Consider the following 18,988-nt stretch of genomic DNA (forward strand, 5'->3'; position numbering starts at 1 on the left):
CTCTCTCTCTCACACACACACACACACTTCAGCAGCTCAAGTAAGCTGTGTTTCTCGCTCTTCAGGCCTCCGAGTCGAAGCGAGAGCAGTTCAGGCGATATCTGGAGAAGGCCGGGGTCCTCGACAGCCTCACCAACGGTAAGAAGACAAGAACCCACCCAATGAACGAAGGCCAGTCCGCTCTTTTGTGTGTGGCTGATTTGATCTTCTGTGTTTCAGTCTTGGTGGCTTTGTACGAGGAAACCGAGAAGCCCAGCAATGCCTTGGAGTATCCTTACACTGCTGTCCGGAGAAATCAGCTGCTCCTCAAGCCAGAGTTCAGCCAGACCTGAAGAGCAGTCCTGGTTTACTCACCCTGGTGCTGTTCTAATGCCCTACACCCTTCTTTCTTTTTCAGGAGACGTTTAAAGAAACGTCCTCGCACACCAGTATCAAGCTTTTCTAAAGAGACGCAGAAGTGTCACCGAATGATCGTGTGTTCTGAGGGAATACAGTGGTTCTCCAGAGATAGTGAAGAAAGCAGACAGTTTATTGGGTCTCGTGTGCTTGTTCTGGGTTCGTCAGATGAACAGCAGTGCTTCTCAAACCCCTGAATTAACTCGTAAGCGGGTTAGACTTGAGCCGGGAGAAACATCAAATGCGCAGTGGTTTGGGAGAAAGCTACGGCCAAGGACAGGACATTTGTTAAATAATACATTACACTTCAGTTTGTTTTTCACCAAATCCTGTCACACACACACCTGAACACTTGGACTATACGGCACGTTTCTCCTGGGGTCATTCTCTGATACTTTTGCATCTTTTTTTTAAGATTGATGCTGATCACTATTAACTAATATATAGACGTTTCTTTAAATTTCCCCCTTGTGGTCTGAAAAAGAAAGAAGGGCAGTAAATGATGACTGGATTTTCGTTTTTGGGTGAACTATCCTTTAAAGTGTGGTGCTGGGCCAATTTACACCTGCAAAATACATTCATGTCTATAGTTACTCACGTGACTGGAAAGAGTTCATGCTTCATACATACCATTGTTCCCGGGAGATTTCACTAGTGAAACGGTGCTTTTAGTGCAGAAGTTGCAAACATCAGCGGCTGTGAAACAGGATAATGTTAATAATGTAAAACAAAATTAGATCTCTGCTATAGTATAATGAAGCTACACTGGACGTTCCTGAAGCAGCATGTTGCGTCACGTGTGCTAACACATTTGTGAATGCAGTAATGTCAAAGCTTGTGATGTTATGAAGATACGGAGTTAAATGACGTTAGATGTTAAGTGTGTTATAAAAATAAGACCGCTGCACTGAGAGTAATTGAGGTCATTTACACGGTTCGGTCAGTGGAAATGTGGGTCGTTTCTGAGAGAAGATCTCTGCTCTGGCACCATTTGAGCGTCAGGGTTCCGGCAGGTTAAACAGCCTTAACTAACCCACCCGTCAGCTTCATCAAGCATCAGCTGGGGGTCGGACCCGAGGCTGAGAGTCTGCGGCTGGAGCTGAACACTTTACAGCAGAAATATGATCAGCTGATGGAGCTGATGGAGGAGCTGAGGAGCCGGGTGAGATATTAAATATATATATATATATATATATATATACTCAAGCTCAAGCTTCAAACGCTGTGTAGAAACCGTAGTTCTGTGATCATGTGAATTACAGCTGCTGCAGTACGAGCCGGCGCAGGACGCGGGAACAGAATAACTACTACTTCTTGACATTTTGAGATATTTCTTCACCGCAGTAGAAATCTTTGAGTTTGTTCGTTTTGTCATGTCGGAGAAGTTTTTTTTTTTGGTTGTTGTTCAGCAAATTTGTGCCTGATATTTAATAAAAGCATTTTTTGCACTGTTCCTGATAGATTTCTGATGTTTGATGATTTATAAAACTACAAACTATAGTTCTGTTTTACGTAACAGTTGTACACTTGAAGACCATGCTAAAACAGGCCTCAAAGCAAGGGCTTTGTATAAAATATTGGGGCTTTTTATAAATACTGCATTGCTGTGATTGCTTACATCTAAGAAACTTGCAGTCACATTTAGACTGTTTTAAGGCTTCTGGCCCTCATTTCAAAGATAATATAGATTCCCCCAAGACTCCAGCAACAGGCAGTGATCACGTGCAGGACAAACGATGCTGACGCTGCGGTCCATTTGCTTTCACTGCTTTAGCTTTACATAATACTATACACTACCATATGTGATCTTTTCCACAAAACCCTGCACAGATCAGTAGCAATCCAAAACTTTAATGCAGGTTTATCAGTTGCATTTGTGTAACAGCCATATCCTACTAAATAACCTCATGCTTAAAGTGCATGACATAGTTCTGTGTTCTGTGATCAAATGAATTGTCAGCTGGCTGAAACTCTCCAGATGTCCATCACAGAAATGTGAAACTTTGTGACAGATGCACTGGATTATGGGAAGTAATCCCCCAGCTTTGTATCCTTGTCTTAATGCACATAGTTCAGTGCATGGGTTTGTATAACCCTTACAGAATCAGCGAGATACATATTTAACAACAACAAAGATATTTTATCTGCATAACTTCTGCAAGCTTATACAAACTTGTACTCCGCCTGTCTGCTATTTGCAGCCTCACTGCAATACCTATGCATTAAAACATCATAATCCTACAGATAAATGCAAATTCTCTTTTCATCAAAACAAGTCTTTAAAATGAGACTTCCTCTTAAAAAGCTTGTCTTCCAGGCCATTACAGCAGAGACCACTGTGCACATCACTGTAGACACTCAGATATGTGTCTGTTATAGATGGGTTGAGCTTAAAACATCTATAAATACAAAACCCAACAACACACAGTCACGACGCCTCATTCTTTAACGGTGAATACTGAAAAGCTCCCGGCTGTAAATAAAGCTTCAGTCCTTGTGTTCAAAGCGATAGTTCACCCAAAAATTATCATTCTGTCATCATTAACATGTATTTCCTATCATATCGGTTTCTTTCTTCTGCTGAATACAAAAAAAAAATTAATTTTGAAGAATGGGGGTAATCAAAGATCTGATGGTCCCCATCGACTTGCACAGTATTTATTTTTCCATTCTATAGAATCAACAGAGTCCATGAACTGTTTGGTTACATTCTTCAAAATATCTACTTTCATGTTCAATAGAAGAATACACGAGGGAGAGTAAATGATGACAGAATGATGATTTTTGGGTGAACTATCCCAGTGTTTCCCACAGGGTTTTGTGAGTCTTTGGTGGGTGGTCCTCGATTCCTCTAGGGGGGGTCCGGGGGCATGCCCCCCTGGAAGAAAATGTTGTACATTTTAAAGTTAAATTCATAAATCTGGTGCACTTTGACAGTTCAAAATTAAGAGCTCCAACACAGGTTCAGTGTGCAAACTAAAAGAAAAAAGCTGGTGAATGTACTTGTTCTTGAAATTTAAAGGGGACTCAACCCTCTTTTTAGTTGTGATAGTGTCTCAGTCTCACTGGTGAATTTAGAAGCCAAACAAATTAGAATAAAATAATAATAATAATTTTATATTATTATTCTTAAAAAATAAAAAAAGCCATTTGAAATTAGAACCAACCACTGCATTTGAATCATGATACAAACAAAGATACAAAGATGAAACCTGCATGAAACCGAAACAGACCGGCTGAATGAGAACGCAGATTCAGTCTCTGACAGCAGGTGGCGCTTATGAATCAGCAGCAATAAGAGAGGAAACAATAGGGCCTTTCGCACCGCTTTAGTTCCAGAAATAAATGTACAGTACTAAAGTACTGGGACGATTTTGCGCGAACTATTTCCCAGTACCATTTAAAGGGTTGCATTCGCATGGACAGTGTACGTAAGACGGTCGACACACAGTGACGTCATTTGTGCGCGGCGTTCAACAACAGAAACAAAGAAGAACAACATTAACAACAAGAGGATGGAGGACGCTGTGATCGGAGCTGTGTCACGGGTAGTACCAGTTGTGCTGGTTAGACCCTGCTCCGGAGTAGGAGCTAATTTGGTTCTCGAAAAAGGCAGTCCGGTACTAAAAAAGTACCCAGTTCCGGCGGTGCGAAAACGGCAAAAAGTGGGTAGTTCCACAATTAGTTCTGGTACTATGAAAAGGTTCCCGCGGTGCGAAAGGCCCTAATGCCATCGAGTCAGGTCCCTTCAGAAATACATTCATATAAACCCCAACCCCAATATTTATATTTTTCTTCCCAACAGTGAGCTTGCTGTGCCTGTACAGTATTTTCTCTGTGTGCGTCTGTTAATTTGAGGCCATGCTTGCAAGAGATAAACCCTTGAGCTTTTATTTTGGCGGAAAACTCCAGCTTCTGTGAAAACAGGTTTTCAAACATTACTAATTTAATGAAATACTTTCTCTGTGCGCATCTGTTAATTTTAGGCCATGCTTGCAAGAGATAACCTTGAGCTTTTATTTTGTCGGAAACTTCAGTTGAGCTTTTATTTTGGCGGAAAACTCCAGCTTCTGTGAAAACAGGTTTTCAAACATTACTAATTTAATTTAATACTGTAAACATTTGCCCATTAAAATGTTGAAAATTATGCAAATGTGAAAATAAAGCATAACTGGTGGCCATTGCATTCCCAAACGTGCGCCAAACTCACCGCACATTCAATAACGGAGTTCACTGCAGTCAGTGTGAACGGAGCTGCTCTGAGACGCGGAAAACACCGGATCACGAGCCGATCGCGTGTGCAAAGTGTGCGCTTCACTTCGAAACAAGCAGCACAAACAGACTTGATAAGTCATATTACGCTTTCGGTTTTAATTCGTTTGACGGATACTTGCCAAAGCAATGGCGTGAAACACAACGTTAAAGAACTTTAATGTTATATGAGAAGAATAAATATATCTTCGGTTTATTATGAAACTGTGGCGGGACAGATTAGACTGTGGCGGGCCGCCTAGTTAATGAATGGGAAACACTGCTATCCCTTTGATTAAGACTAAAGAGAACAGCTTGTAATTACTGTGAGAAACAGACCCTCAGATCTGCAGGTCGCTGGCTGCTCGTCTGCTGCTGCTCGCCAGTGAAGTTCGTTGCCGACTGGGTGAGAAGGAGGGACTTTCTACAGAACCATGTTCCCGTGAGCCAGAGCTGGGCTCAGAGTCCGGTGTTTGTGTCCCGCCGGCCCTCAGGTCGGCCCTGCCGCCGTCTCCGCTGTCCGAGCCGTTCCCTTCCACCTGCTGCAGTTCCAGGCCGGACTGGCTCGCCGCTGCTTGCGCGGGTCCGTTATCAGGAGGCTGCTGAAGCCTGCGCTCTCCGACTCCAATGGGAACCGCGTGTGTGTGACAGGGGAGCGAGTCTCGCTGCAAGCGTTGTTTGAATTGCTGTTGCGCTCCAGCAGACCGGGAACGATGTCCTTGTTCTCCCGCTGCACGTCCGACACGCCCTGGATGGGCACAAACGCAGACGAGGGGTTAATGAGCACGGGGTTTGTGGGTCCGTTGCCCTGTTTCTCCAGGAGCGGAGCGAATCCGCTGGGCGCCGTCGGGATTTGCGCCCCTGATGCACCACAGAGTTCTTCTTGGCACCGTAATAGTCGCCCAGGTCGTCTTTCAGGTGAGGATAGTAGTCCAGAAGCCCCTTCTTCAGTTTCTTGTAGGCCAGGTGCAGGATCTCCAGCAGGCTGAGGAACAGGGACGTGGCGGCGATGCCCTGCATGAACACCATGAAGCCGCTCTTCTCGGTGGGTCGCGAGATGAAGCAGTCCACCACGTTGGGACACGGCTCCCGCTCGCACTTGTACAGAGGCTCCAGGTGGTGTCCGTAGAGCAGGTACTGGCCCGTCATGAAGCCCACCTCCACCACGGAGCGGGTCACGATGTGCGCCAGGTAGGTCTGCAGCAGTGGGCCCTGGAGCGGAGCCTTGTTGAGCTTCCCCTGCTCCAGCTGCCGCAGCTCCCGCTCCACCCGCCGCCGAGCCTCCGCCAGCTCTGCCTCCATCGTCTCCAGCTCGCTCCGGAGAGCCACACGCTTGCAGTGACGCTCCTTCTCCAGGGCGCGCAGCTGGTAGATGGCGTGGCCCATGTAGACCAGCGAGGGCGAGGACACGAAGATGACCTGCAGGACCCAGTAGCGGATCAGGGAGACGGGGAAGGCGCGGTCGTAGCAAACGTTGCGGCAGCCGGGCTGCTCCGTGTTACAGATGAAGTCGGACTGCTCGTCGTTCCACACGTCCTCGGCCGCCACACACAGCACCAGCATGCGGAAGATGAAGAGGATGGTGAGCCAGATCTTCCCCACCATAGTGGAGTGGATGTGAACCTCCTCCAGAATCCCTCCCAGAAAGTTCCAGTCGCCCATCCTCACACGGACATCACTGCTGCTGCAGATGAGATGACAGCAGGATTCATACAGTTCTCCAAATCCAGACCAAATTTCACAGACAAGAAATACTAAATAGCTCAATACTCACCATTTGAAATAATCACTTTTCTAAAAGATATAAAAACACTGAATGAGGAAAAAGCGTTGGTCATGTTGGTGGCATGATCAAGATACATCTAACAATTATCTGAAAGAGGCTGCTGTTCTTCATTCGACCGGACGCTGTGGTTTGAGAAATCTAGGTCACTGCTAACTTTATATCCCGACCAAAGTAATCAATGCGATTTATTGCCGTGCCGCTGTAAAGGCCTGCAGGTCATTTGGACCAAATAAGTCTTCACTGTCCTGATGTAGTGAGACACAGCACATAACTCACAAAGCAATTATGGATTATTAATTAATGAAGTCCAGCTGTTAAGTGAAGCGACTGGGGTTCTGCTGTTCCTCAACATGCCGAAGCACCAACAGCAGCCGAGAGTGACCAACACTCCTGAGATCCGCATGAGTAACTAGTTCTCCATCTGTCGATGCTTATCCTGATTAACGATCAATCAGTCATGTCCGATTTCATACATGAACTGCTCTCAGAATCCAATCTCAGATTTTCCCTCAAGCCCGCCGTCTGTCGATGTTTTTAACCCCGTCATTGAAGAATCGATGGCCAGAGAGCGCAGGGTGTTTCGAGGGGGCGGTGCCTCAGCACCTCTCGACCAATCAGGAGTCCCGTGAGGCAGTGGATTGTGGGATGGATTTCGGTGGCGTGCGAGCAGGTTTATTGATTTGACAGTTTTGTGCGCGAGCAGCTGTTCACTTCCACGCAAACGACAATGATCATCTAATGCTGATGTTTTATGACACGTGTCAAAGGGCACTCATGTAGAGAACATGACGGTTCAATTGGGATTTATTACAACGTGTAAGACAAGACTATAAATAATTCCCCTCATGGCATTCCAAACCTGTACAAGTTTTTCTTCCATGGAACACAAAAGATTATATCTGGACTTTCATGTTGTATAAAATTGTATAGAAGTACATGGTATGATTTTTTTGTCTAAAATCTAAATATCTTCCTTTGTGTGACAGTCCTACACTCTAAAGAACTTGTGGCACCAATTTCCAACCGCAAAGGGTTCTTCAGATTTATTAAAATGTTCTTCACACCAAGACAAACTTTATTTTTTGAAAAGTGAACAGAAAAGGAAGGACATGAAGGTGTGTAAATAGCAAAGTTTAAGTTTTGGAAACTCAATCAGAAAGCTGAACTCACCGCTGCGTGACAACATACATGTAACTGGATTAATAATTACAAATTAATAAAAACCACAAGCACAAATGGTGCTAAATCAGCATAATTCCTTCAAAATCAAGACCTAATTATGAAATTAGAAAATTAAATCAACACGACAACATACTGATGCACAAGAAATTTATTTCATTCTGAGGTTACATGTAAAATGCCTGCAGATTTCACAATAAAACACATTCGAGACACTCATGGAAGACCGTTTCAAATGGATGGCCATTACTGCTCAACTAAAACAAAAATCTCTTACAAAAACATTGAAGCGATTTACATCTCTCATTCTGCACAGCTAGGCAAATGCAGCTGCGCTTGTAAACTAAACCGCAGATATCTTCAATGCTAACACTTTAACAGACGCGTGAGCTAAAACAAGCTAGTTTGATTCCCTCTGCTTATTAAGAGAAAGGAGCAGGTTAATGACCTTCTGCACCCAACCCACCAAACCTAAACAAAAACCAGCCAGTCGTCACTGAGCCTGTCGTCCGCCGGATCTAATGCCCCCAGGACTTGCGTCCGGCCCAAGAGCGCGAGCGGGACCTGGAGCGTGAGCGGGGCTGTGTCTTGTCTTCCGCAGCAGCGTCCTGGGTCTCTGCGTGGAGCTCGCTGGTGGATCTGGACCCGGAGCGGGATCGAGCTCTGCTCTTCGAGTGTGAGGGGCTCCGGCTGCGGGAGCGGTGGTGGTGCCTGCAGGAGTCACATGACCGCTCAGAAGAATTACAACAGTCACAATCCAGACATAAACTGCATTCATGCATCAAATAACACAGAGGTCCTTAGAGGACCAAAACGTCTGTCAAAAAAAGTTTTTTTTGTAATTTATTTATTATTTTTTAATAATTTATTAATATTTTATCAACATCAGTCCTGGGGCCTACGTGGCTAACTCAGTTAGCTGGATTTGCTTGTTGATGATTTCGCTTGATCTTGGATTGTTTGGTTCTTCGAAGCTCATCCCGGAGTTGCTGTCATAGCAACAGCTCCGTAAGCGTAAACCTGCTCGGAAGCAGCTTATTTAATGTAAACAGGATTAGATAGCATCTTCTTAAGCAGAACTGATACTTAAAATCTTTCCGCTACCACTGCTACTTTATTACAAGACTATCCTACTGATCCAGGGACAATAATTTAAAATAATAATCATTTAAAAATTAATTTAAAGATAATATAATAATGTTGTGTAGTCTTTAATACTATAGACACAGCCAGTTTTACTCACTGATTTATTAATCATAAAGTAATTACTTCATACTTGTATTCGAGTCTTACACACATGCTGTACAGATAATGAGTCGTGCATTAATTTGAGTGCTGACAGATATTATGGGAGTGGCTTGATGGAGCACAGGAGATGCAGATACTAAAGAAACTTTAATTAATGCTGTCACGTAACAAATCTGTTCAAATATAAAATTAAATGAATTGCTAATTGCTACATTGAAATAAAAATGTAAAGCCTGTACAAATATTAGAAATCGTGAATATAAATAATCGGGAATCATGTAAAATATTAAAATAAAATTATGTAAATAAAATAAAATAAAAACCGTAAACTTATCAGTAATAAGTAAATAAAATAAAAACAGTGCACATTTCATTTATCTATTATAACATTTATGTAGTTTTGTTCGCTTGGTTTCCTTATAAAGGTCCAGAAATGTGTCAAGTTTTTCGTCAGGTGTCTTTATTAATTATATGATGTCATCATGCTGCTGTCTTGCCGCCAGCCAATCGCTGCACTGCTGATCGTGGTCTCGAGTATCGATACATCGCCCCTTTTAAACCAACACATGGACGCGCAATTATCTCAGATAACTCAATCCAGCCAGACTAATCATCAACAACAGCTGCGCTCGAAGAACTGGATTAGCCAGATCCTGATTAGCGCGATCATATCATCTCGGATGTAATAAACGACGTACGAAGAACGGGCCCCTGGTCATAACTACCAAAAATTCATTTATTTTCAGGATTTCTATGTGAAAGATTCAACTTCTGCTGATTCAGTAACATCTTCCACCAAAGACAAAAGGCAACAAAGCATCTCCAAGAAACGTAACTTGAAGTAACTTTAACCAAACAAGAAATTCAGTTCAATACAGTCTTCCAAAACAGTCCAGATTGCTCTGTAATAGTGAAAGCATAGAACACAACTTTCACTTTCTTTTCTAAGAAAACAGAATTAACTGAGTGATAGTCACATTAAAGACAGACAATCCTGTCATCGTTTACGGAGTACGAGTTTCTCTCGGCAGCTGAACACAAAAGAAGAGATTTTGAGGAATGTTTGTCCGAACGGTTTCTGGACCTCATTGACTTCTATAGTATATCTTTCCATACTGTGGAGTCAATGGCTGCCAGCAACTGCTTGCTCAACACATTCTTAATTATGTCTTCTTTCATTCTTTAACAGAAGAAAGAAACTCATACTCCGTAAACTATGACAGAATTTTAATTTTGGGGTGAACTGTCCCTTTAACAAAGCTTATCAGTGATTTAAATTGTTATTATCCAGCTAACCACCTCAACATTTACAGTCTAATAGAAGTAATTTTATCCCTCTACACTGAGCTGTGCGATTACTCAAGAAATCAACGGAAAGCACGATTCATATTTTGGGCTCATTTGCTTGCCTGAATGTTTTATTAATAAACTGTACACCCATAAGCCACTGTAAGTGCTTTCTTTAAAGTGGCTTTCTATGGGAGGAAAATGCTTAACATGAAACTTTCATCTTCGTCTTCATCTTTTCTGTCAATAGTATGTTTTATTAATAAGGTGTGTACCAAATTCTGTCTTTTAATATTACCGTTTCAGTGAAATAACATATGCACACCATACTAAACAAGCTCAAAAAAAGCATAAAGAACTAACTGACGCCATCATGCATCGTTTATGGAAAGATTTCATCAATAAAGCTGCAGCTACTTCAGATTTGTGGTCAGGCAGAACAACACAGCCTTAACAACAGCTGCTTAGAAAGCTTGTGTACTGAACAGTGATATGGCGCTTTTCCACTGCGTGGTACGACTCGGCTCGGTACGGCTCAGTACGGCACGGCACAGTACGGCTCGGTTTGCGTTTCCACTGCAGTTCAGTTATAGAGTTAGTTCAGCTCCAGATCCACCACCTGAATCAAGCTTTAGGATTCACGGTGAGAACAAAGATCTACCTGTCGTGTTCTCGGCTGCGGCTGCGTCTGCTGCGTGTCCTTCCTCTGGACCTGCTGGGAGAAGCACACGGTCAGTGTCTGGATCCCACAGGACTGCGGCGTGATGTGTGGCGCTCGCTCACTCTCTAGGGCTCTGGGAGCGTCTGCGCCGCCTCTCGTAGGACGGGCTGCGTGACCTGCGTCTGCTGCGGCTGCGGGAGCGTCTGCGCCGCTCGTACTCCTCGTATCGGGAGTGGCTGCGAGGCGACTGATGCTCCTTGGACTTCATCTGCCCCGGCGCTGAGAAACACACCAGAGGTCAGCCTCAATCTCTCCCAGAAACACTTGCATCTCAGACGGCATCAGCACTCACTCTTGCGGTCGCCCTGAGCGAACTGGATCTCGATCTGCCGTCCGCAGACCCACTTCTGGTCCAGATTGTGCAGGGCGTCCTCCGCGTCCCGGACGTCCTCAAACGTGCTGCGCTGTTAAGGGCTCTAACTGAACATGTTCACCGCACTCACAAACAAACGCTTGTGTCCTGAATCATGGAGGATACTGGAGTTACCTTTACCTTCATCTTTACGCTCTTTAACCTGGAGCCGCCGCTCGTCTCGGCCCCATAATGCCTCTTTGTCTCTTGGAGCTTTAATTTGCTTTTCTTTCACACTCTGCCTCTCTGTAAGCAGCCATCTTTCTTTCTTGAGGCGGCTTGGCTTTTAGTCCTACTCTACACGGCTCTTTAACTGTGTCTTTGTGCCGGGCTCCACCAGGGGACGCCTTTACACAGTCTGGGGCGACAACAGAGAAATAAGGGTTAGACTGGAGCCCTGCGGAGAGAAGACTCAACACACACGCACACGCTGCACTCGCAGTCAAAGGATATTGAATGTATGCAAATCCTCTGGGCCGGCGAGAATAGAAGTCTAGGGGAACGTAGACATCAGCAACGGGCCCGTATCGGCCGAACTCTCGGCGCAGGTCCTCTGGCCTGAACACCGGGAAATAAACATCTTACTTTCTGAAAGCGTTGGGTTACCAAACCAACCCAGGACATACTCACCGCCATCTTAAAGCGACAGCTCACCCAATAATCTAAGTGTGCTGTTCGCTTACTCTCCCTCGGCTCATCCGAGATGTACGAGGATGTTTTTCTTCAGTTGAACATAGGGCTGGACAATAATTCAATATCAATATGTATCGCGATGTAATTTTTTTCAATAACGGTCATATGAATTTTAAACACATCTGCGATATTTCGATATACATTACCAGTTTCCCATACATTGATTTATTTGTGCCGTTTGACTTCGTTGAATAAACATGAGCTCTGCACGTTTCAAAATCATAACTCGGCGCGGGTGTTTTATATGAATGTATCTCTGAAGGGACCCGACTGTCTTCAGAAAAGTTTCGATGGCATTTTCATTTGATCTGATAAAGTAGCGTTCATGAGCGGAGCTGCTTTGATTACAGTCGTTACTGGGGAAACCGCTAGTTTTATCACTCTTAAGAGCGCCTGCTGCTGGCAGAGAATGAGTTTTCATTTTAAATAAGCCCGTCTCCAGCAACGTTTCCAGTTTTTGTTATTGTTTGATTTTTTTTTTTTCTGCAGCGACTCGGAGCACTTTTCATACCCTTTTTTCTGGCTGAAGCACATTTGCTTCAATCTATAAGAATAGTAGAGAAGGTTTTCAGCGGAAACCGGGATCCTTGGTGATTCATAAAATGTAAGTCGACAGCTGCCGTCAACCGCTTGTTTGGCTTCGTAAGACCTCCGTATATCGTCAGGAGTCACGGGGATTCATTTGTGTTCTTGATAGGATTTTTTGACTCTTAAAGTGACGGTAGCCGTTGACTTACATTTTATGAATCACCAAGGATCCCGGTTTCCGCTGAAACCCTTCTCTACTGTTCAACTGAAGAAAAACATTCTCCTACATCTCGGATGAGCCGAGGGAGAGTAAGCGAACAGCACATGATCATTGTTGGGTGAACTACCGCTTTAAAGCAGACAATAAACACACACGAAACACTGAGCGCTGGGCGTTTTAAAGCAGTATTCTGAGTTCAGCACAAGTTAAACTCGTTCCACAGGTATATTGCTGATTAAAATGAACACTGCATTTAGTCTCTTCCCTCGATAGAAGCAAACATCTGAATTACACGGAGGCTCTCCAGATGAGGCCCGTTTCTGGAGGATTTAAATGCAGGAATGTTTAGCGCGCTTGAAGAAAGCATTCTTTTAAAATTTTTTGTTAGGCATTGTATTGACATGGCGACTAAACTGAAAAATGGTATATATATGGTTGATAAATGATTTTACAGAGTATTTTAACATTTATCGATTTGCTGCCTGTTATTGCTTTTGTAGTAAATGAACTTGTGTGCTCATCATCATCATTATGCCACAAATGCTGTCCCAGAATACTCCTGTAAAGCCTCAGTTCAATAAAACTCTTCAGGACATGAAAGCAGTCTTGTAATAATAAATCTGCTTCATCTTGAGGTACAAACGTTCAACTCAAACTGCTTGTTATTGCAGCAGCATCAGAGACTTTATCACATGCCAAAACTTTATGATGGATTATGATCTGCTGATAAATCTGCTGACTTCGGGTTCTGAAAGGAGCATATAATAAGATATCAAACACCATTACAGTCCACGAGCCGAGAAAACTGCTAACTGTAAAGATGCACAGGACTAACTGGAGATAAAACAATAATATATAATACAACAATAATAACAATAACAACAAAACGCTGCGCGTGCTCTCGGTATCATTTACGCGCCAAACAGAATAAACCCTTCAAACACGTGCTTGAAACACATCAGAAATGCAGTATAATAACGACAGACAAAACACGATCGCCTACAAACATCAACTTAATGTGTGTGAAATATGTGTGAAGTCTTGTGAACGCGTGGAAGAATAAAGTTTCTCTTACCGGGACTCGTCGGAAATATTGCGGACGAACAGAGAGCTATTCGGCGGCCTCATGTACCGAGACATTACAGTTATTATTACAGTCTCTTACACTTGATTATAAATGACTTTTAAGAACGATTAAAGATTGAAATCTGTCTCGCTCCACGCGGCTGTGTCGCTTTTCCTTCGGCAGCATCGAGGCCTCAACCAGCCGCTGCGCTTCAAGCCGCCGAGAGTCACAGCGCCGCCGAGAGACGCGCTCCGGTACTGCAGCACACGCCTCAATAACACACACACCAGCGCGACATCATACAAACATAACCCAGCAGCAAAACAATAACGCTTCTTACCCATTCATTAAGAGTTGTTGTCCAATGACAAAATGTGTTTCAATATATTTTATTAGGCATGGTATTGTTATACAAACTTAAAATCTAGTACATTGTTATAAAACATTGAGAGATTGAGATTGTACCATAACATTTCTGGACATTGTTAAAATCTGTGTGTATGTGGGTGGGTGTGTGTGTGTGTGTGTGTATGATTCAATGAAGTTAAATGTTAGCCTACTTTTATCACAAGGTTTCTAAAAATATTTACTCAGTAGTTTATTGTAAAAGGTTAAAGAGTATAGAGTTAAAGTCGTTCATTAAAGGCGTCTGCTCCTCCGGACGAGAGTCGCGCTTCCGGCAGAGAACGTCTGGAAACACAAAGAAAGCAGCGTTATATCGACTGTACGCTGATATATACACATGAATGTTATATGGACAGATATGAAGACTTTAGACCGTCCTGACCTCGATCATCTCCTCGCCCTCAATCTCTCTCACGTGTGTGAATTTCTCCGACTCAATCACAATCTTCCCATCCATGAGTCGAGCTGTAGCCTGAAACACAAACTACTCAAACTGCTGCTTGTAAACGACTGAGAGCCTATAATGAGTTTATATGTGAATATCAACACATATCACGTAACACACGCTGCTGGCTTGTTGCTTGGTAACCACAGCTGTTTACAGACTAATTAACTAGTATTTATTCCACTTATTTTTCTTTTAAACATATTGAACTGTGCTGAGTTTTTCATTTGTAATAACCCAATCAGTGCGGTTTTGTAAGAAAAAGATTCATATTTAAAACTTTATAAACCGTAAAAAACTGTAGATTAGTGATTACAGTTTATAACATTTTGAATATCGGTATATTTCTTTCAAAAGCGCATCGATTCGCTTCAGGAGGCTTTTATTAACCCCCGGAGCTGTGTGAGGCACTTTTTATGATGGATGGATGCGCTTTATTGGTCTTCTTTTGGACTATTGAAAAATAACACCCATTCACTGCCATTATAAAGCTTGGAAAGGCAATGACATTTTTTAATATAACTCCGATTGTACTCATCTGAAAGAAGAAAGTCATATAGACCTAGAATGGCTTGAGGGTGAGTAAATCATGGGGTAAGTTTCATTTTTGGGTGAACTGTCCCTTTAAATGCCGCTACTGTTTAGTTGTGGTAACCGCGAGTCGACTCACACGACCGAATCTTCTCCAGTGAATCGTTTGAATGAATCACCTTGATCTTCTGGCCGTCCATGGTGTTGAACTCGCTCTCAGTGCCGATGCTGAAGCTGTTCGTGATGCTTCTCAGAGGAGTTTTCACACAGATGATGAACTCATCTCCGTTTTGCTGAATGGTGGTCAGAGGTTTGACTTCATTCATCATTTTAATGTAAATCTCTGGAGCGGCTGCTCATAAAAACACACGTGCATCACTTTATATGAAGAACATTCACAGAAATACAAGAGAAACAGAAGACTGACACTGAAACACTGCAAAATATGCTGTTCTTCCTCAGTGTTTCTGTCTTGTTTTCCATGTATTCCAAAATACATTTACTGGAGATGTACAATGACTGAAGATGTTAAGTATTGTTTTCTGGAAAAGACACCAAAATTAAGTGAGTTTTTGCTTTTTTTTTTTAATAGTAAGATTAGCAAATATTTCTTCTCACTCAATTCTGATAAATTGAACGAAAGTTAATATGTTATATGGTCATGTGGCTTCTCCAGTAAATGTATGCTGATTTAAGGGTTTAGATATTTGTACAGAAAACAAGAGAGAAACACTGAGAAGCGAAAGCACGAATAATGATGTGATGTGACTCACAGACAGCTCTGAGAAAGTGCTCTGCGTTCTCCTGCTCATACAGCTTCCAGCGTCCACTGAAATCCACAGCCATCATCCAGCAGCGGTGCGAGACGAGCTGAAGATGAGATGTGCTCCTGTGTTTGTGATGATGATGGAGATAATGAGTCTCAGGAGTGAGTCTCCACAGCGATGCTTCAGTCTCAGAGGAGTCTCTTCAGTGCCTCGGGCTTTACACTAAACACACAACACCTCACTTACTCTGAAATACAGCTAACATGTCCCAAAACACACGTCCAGCAACATCCCCCAAAGCTGATACTAATCTGAATATACAGTAGGAGTCAAAGGGTGGGAAAAATAAATACAGTAAAAACTGTGAAATATTATTCTAATGTAAAACAGCTGTTTTCTCTGTGAATATCTGTTAAACTGTAATGTATTTCTGTGATGCACAGCTGTATTTTCAGCATCATTACTCCAGTCTTCAGTGTCACATGATCTTCAGAAATCATTCTAATATGCTGATTTGCTGCTCAACAAACATTTATTATTATTAGCAATGTTGAAAACAGTTGTGCTGCACAATATTTTTGTGGAAACTGATACATTTTATTTTTCAGGATTCACAGATGAACAGAAAGTTCAAAAGAACAGCATTTATTAGAAATAGAAATATTTTGTAACATTATAAATGTCTTTACTGTCACTTTTGATCAGTTTAATGCAAACTCGATGAATAAAAGCATTTATTTCTTTCAATGAAACCTTAACCCAAACTTGTGAACAGCAGTGCAAATAAATGAAGACGTAAGTTTGATGTAAACTCTATCTGAATAATAATAATAATTAATTATGTTCTGATCATCCTAATAGAAACTTTTCTACATTTGAGCTTTTTTGTCTAGATAACAACACAAGCGCTTGCAGGAGAGGCTTGAGAATCACAGGACCTTAGAGAGGACAAGATCTCACACACTTACAACGCATGCAGATCAGTAGAAACAACGGTCTAATCGTTTCCACTGCATGAAACACAAACAAGCGCAGTTAGTCTCTGATGGACGAGCTCCTCCAGCAGCTGATCGCTCACACACTGAGGCAGCTTCTGCTCCTCCAGAGAGAACGTCACGCTGGGTCTGTCTGCAGGAGAGCGTCAGCATTCACGGCTCAAACACTGCAGTCAGAGAAGAGCCCTGGTCAGATCTGAGAGGCTCACCGGACTCGACGCGCGCTCTTCTCGCTGGAGGAGACTCTGGAAGCGCAGGAACCGTCAGGAAGTGGCTCATCTGTGAACCAGACGCCAGACGTTACTCACACACACTCATACTGTACCAATCATCATTTCCTTCCAATCTGACCGTGGAGGCATTAGCACTGCAAGACTGGTCAGTAATGAATCCCTACTGTAAATAATCACACGTACAGTGTTCATGAGTTATTCATTTATCAGCACCTGGAACAGATCATGAACATCAGAAACATCTGATTCAGAGACGCTTTCATTGAAAACCTGCATTAACCTTTAGAAGTCAATCTAGAAAAGTCACACAGAAGTGCTTCGAGGACAAAAATGTGTCTGCTTTTACTAACATCAGTCATGATCAGAACTATCAGAAATACATTCATTTTTACACTTTTTGCCCATTTGTTTACATAATGCTACTGTTGTTGCTGTTGTTGTTTTTATGAAAGATCAATTATTTTCCATATACTCAATACTAAGCAGACTCTTTTGTTTGATTATTAGTCTTGGATAAATCAATGATTAGAAACAACATACATTTTGATGCATTATTAATTTTTGTGCAGTGTCAGATTAAACAAAACAAAAACAAAACCAAAACTAGTATTTGCTCCAGCGGCCAAACCTGAGAAAATGGTGCTGAAAACCCAACAGAATGAAAGGCTTGATTTGATGCTTGAATGGCACTGGCAGTAAATATTACAGTTTTAATGGGTTGCAATGGGGACTTTTTTGTCCTTTTTTGTACCCACTGTAAAACAGGTTTATGAAAGGAAACGAGGGTGAAACATTACAATTCCAGTACACACACACACACACATATTTTTGACACAATAATGCTGTTTGCAACAAACACAACAGCTCAAGCTCCAGTGTTTTCAGATCTGCTGGTTTAATGGTTCATGTGTTTGTGCATCACTCACTCTTCTCTCCATCTCCACGCGCTGCTTCCTGAGCCGCGTCTCGCTCCAGTCGTCGTCCTCCGCGTCAGGCTTCAGCGTGTGCCGGCTGTACGAGCGCAGCTAACAACACACACAAACACAAGCAATACACTAGATGACAATATATTCACGCAAAAATACAACTTCCAACAAATCTCTGTTACTTTTAAATTAAACACCTAGAATCTGGAAATAACCTTTCTGAGAGATTTACCGAATGTAACTGATACAAACATGTCAGTGGGGAATGAAAACTTGTTTACTCTTTGAATTCAGTTGATTATTCTAAACACATTGGCAGATATTTGTTCTTGTTTTAATCATAAATTTACTTCATTTTGATCAATTTCTCAGTAAGTCAGTGTGTGTGTGTGTGTGTGTGTGTGTCTGTGTGTGACTGTGTGTGTGTCTGTGTGTGTGTGTGTGAGTGAGACTGAGTGTGTGTGTTTGTGTGTGTGTCTGTGTGTGTGTGCATGTTTATGTGGTTTATGAGGAGTGAGAGAGTGTGTGTATGAGTGTGTGTGTGTGTGTGAGAGAGAGTGCGTGTGTGTGTGTGTGAGTGTGTGGGTCTGTCTGTCTGTGTGTGTCTGTGTGTTTATGTGTGTGTGTGTCTGTCTGTCTGTGTGTGTGTGTGTCTGTGTGTTTATGTGTGTGTGTGTGTGTGTGTGTGAGAGTGCATGTGAGTGTGTGTGTGTGTGTGTGTGTGTGTGTGTGTGTGTGTGTGTGTATGTATGTGTCTCACTCTCTGTCGGGTCTTCTGCAGGTTTCCTCGCAGGATCTTCCTGATTTCTTCTTCTCGTTCTTTAGAGATGTTGAGCGTTTTCCGGCTGCGCTGCCGTCTGCACACACACACACACACACACACACACACACACACACACACACAGATAAACACACACACACACACACACACACACACAAACACACAGACACACACACAC

At 42.7% G+C, this 18,988-nt stretch overlaps 5 protein-coding genes across 7 annotated transcripts in view; 1 reads left to right on the forward strand and 4 right to left on the reverse strand.

Moving 5' to 3' along the window:
* The window catches only part of mycbp (MYC binding protein), a 2,659-nt gene extending 815 nt beyond the window's left edge, over positions 1 to 1,844 (forward strand). Inside the window, exons 2-5 of the mRNA XM_016501975.1 lie at positions 66 to 138; positions 220 to 268; positions 1,441 to 1,558; positions 1,659 to 1,844. Coding sequence (XP_016357461.1) covers positions 66 to 138; positions 220 to 268; positions 1,441 to 1,558; positions 1,659 to 1,700 — 282 coding nt within the window. The 3' untranslated portion in view covers positions 1,701 to 1,844. The remainder of the gene's footprint in view (positions 1 to 65; positions 139 to 219; positions 269 to 1,440; positions 1,559 to 1,658) is intronic.
* A 2,763-nt stretch (positions 1,845 to 4,607) lies between these two features.
* On the reverse strand, positions 4,608 to 6,797 carry gja9b (gap junction protein alpha 9b). The gene is given in 3 exon segments (XM_016501970.1): positions 4,608 to 5,499; positions 5,502 to 6,331; positions 6,422 to 6,797. Coding segments are annotated over 2 exon segments (1,170 nt in total). The 5' UTR covers positions 6,310 to 6,331; positions 6,422 to 6,797; the 3' UTR covers positions 4,608 to 5,137.
* A 951-nt stretch (positions 6,798 to 7,748) lies between these two features.
* On the reverse strand, positions 7,749 to 13,986 carry srsf10b (serine and arginine rich splicing factor 10b). 2 transcript variants are annotated; one of them, XM_016501971.1, is made up of 6 exons: positions 13,737 to 13,986; positions 11,674 to 11,778; positions 11,161 to 11,264; positions 10,931 to 11,087; positions 10,809 to 10,862; positions 7,749 to 8,323 (listed from the first exon to the last, which is right to left on the reverse strand). In XM_016501971.1, exons 1-6 carry the CDS (start codon positions 13,799 to 13,801, stop codon positions 8,131 to 8,133), a joined length of 678 nt encoding a protein of 225 aa, XP_016357457.1. In that variant the 5' UTR covers positions 13,802 to 13,986; the 3' UTR covers positions 7,749 to 8,130. The 2 variants fall into 2 exon arrangements, with proteins under 2 accessions (XP_016357457.1, XP_016357458.1); XM_016501972.1 differs by having other exon boundaries at positions 10,809 to 10,859; positions 13,737 to 13,984.
* A 277-nt stretch (positions 13,987 to 14,263) lies between these two features.
* Positions 14,264 to 16,170, reverse strand: fabp10b (fatty acid binding protein 10b, liver basic). The gene is made up of 4 exons (XM_016501974.1): positions 15,882 to 16,170; positions 15,288 to 15,460; positions 14,515 to 14,604; positions 14,264 to 14,417 (listed from the first exon to the last, which is right to left on the reverse strand). The coding sequence occupies exons 1-4, from the start codon at positions 15,955 to 15,957 to the stop codon at positions 14,367 to 14,369; spliced, it is 390 nt and encodes a 129-aa protein (XP_016357460.1). The 5' UTR covers positions 15,958 to 16,170; the 3' UTR covers positions 14,264 to 14,366.
* An 824-nt stretch (positions 16,171 to 16,994) lies between these two features.
* slc9a1b (solute carrier family 9 member A1b) overlaps positions 16,995 to 18,988 on the reverse strand; it is a 23,422-nt gene continuing 21,428 nt past the window's right edge. For both annotated transcript variants that reach the window (XM_016501968.1, XM_016501967.1), the window contains exons 9-11: positions 18,790 to 18,886; positions 18,030 to 18,128; positions 16,995 to 17,149 (exon numbers count right to left, since the gene is read on the reverse strand). In XM_016501968.1, the coding sequence (XP_016357454.1) occupies positions 17,024 to 17,149; positions 18,030 to 18,128; positions 18,790 to 18,886 (322 nt within the window). In that variant the 3' untranslated portion in view covers positions 16,995 to 17,023. The remainder of the gene's footprint in view (positions 17,150 to 18,029; positions 18,129 to 18,789; positions 18,887 to 18,988) is intronic.

This window comes from Sinocyclocheilus anshuiensis, unplaced genomic scaffold, assembly GCF_001515605.1.
Source record: "Sinocyclocheilus anshuiensis isolate Anshui unplaced genomic scaffold, SAMN03320099.WGS_v1.1 scaffold1456, whole genome shotgun sequence".
In the NCBI taxonomy this organism is placed as follows: domain Eukaryota; kingdom Metazoa; phylum Chordata; class Actinopteri; order Cypriniformes; family Cyprinidae; genus Sinocyclocheilus; species Sinocyclocheilus anshuiensis.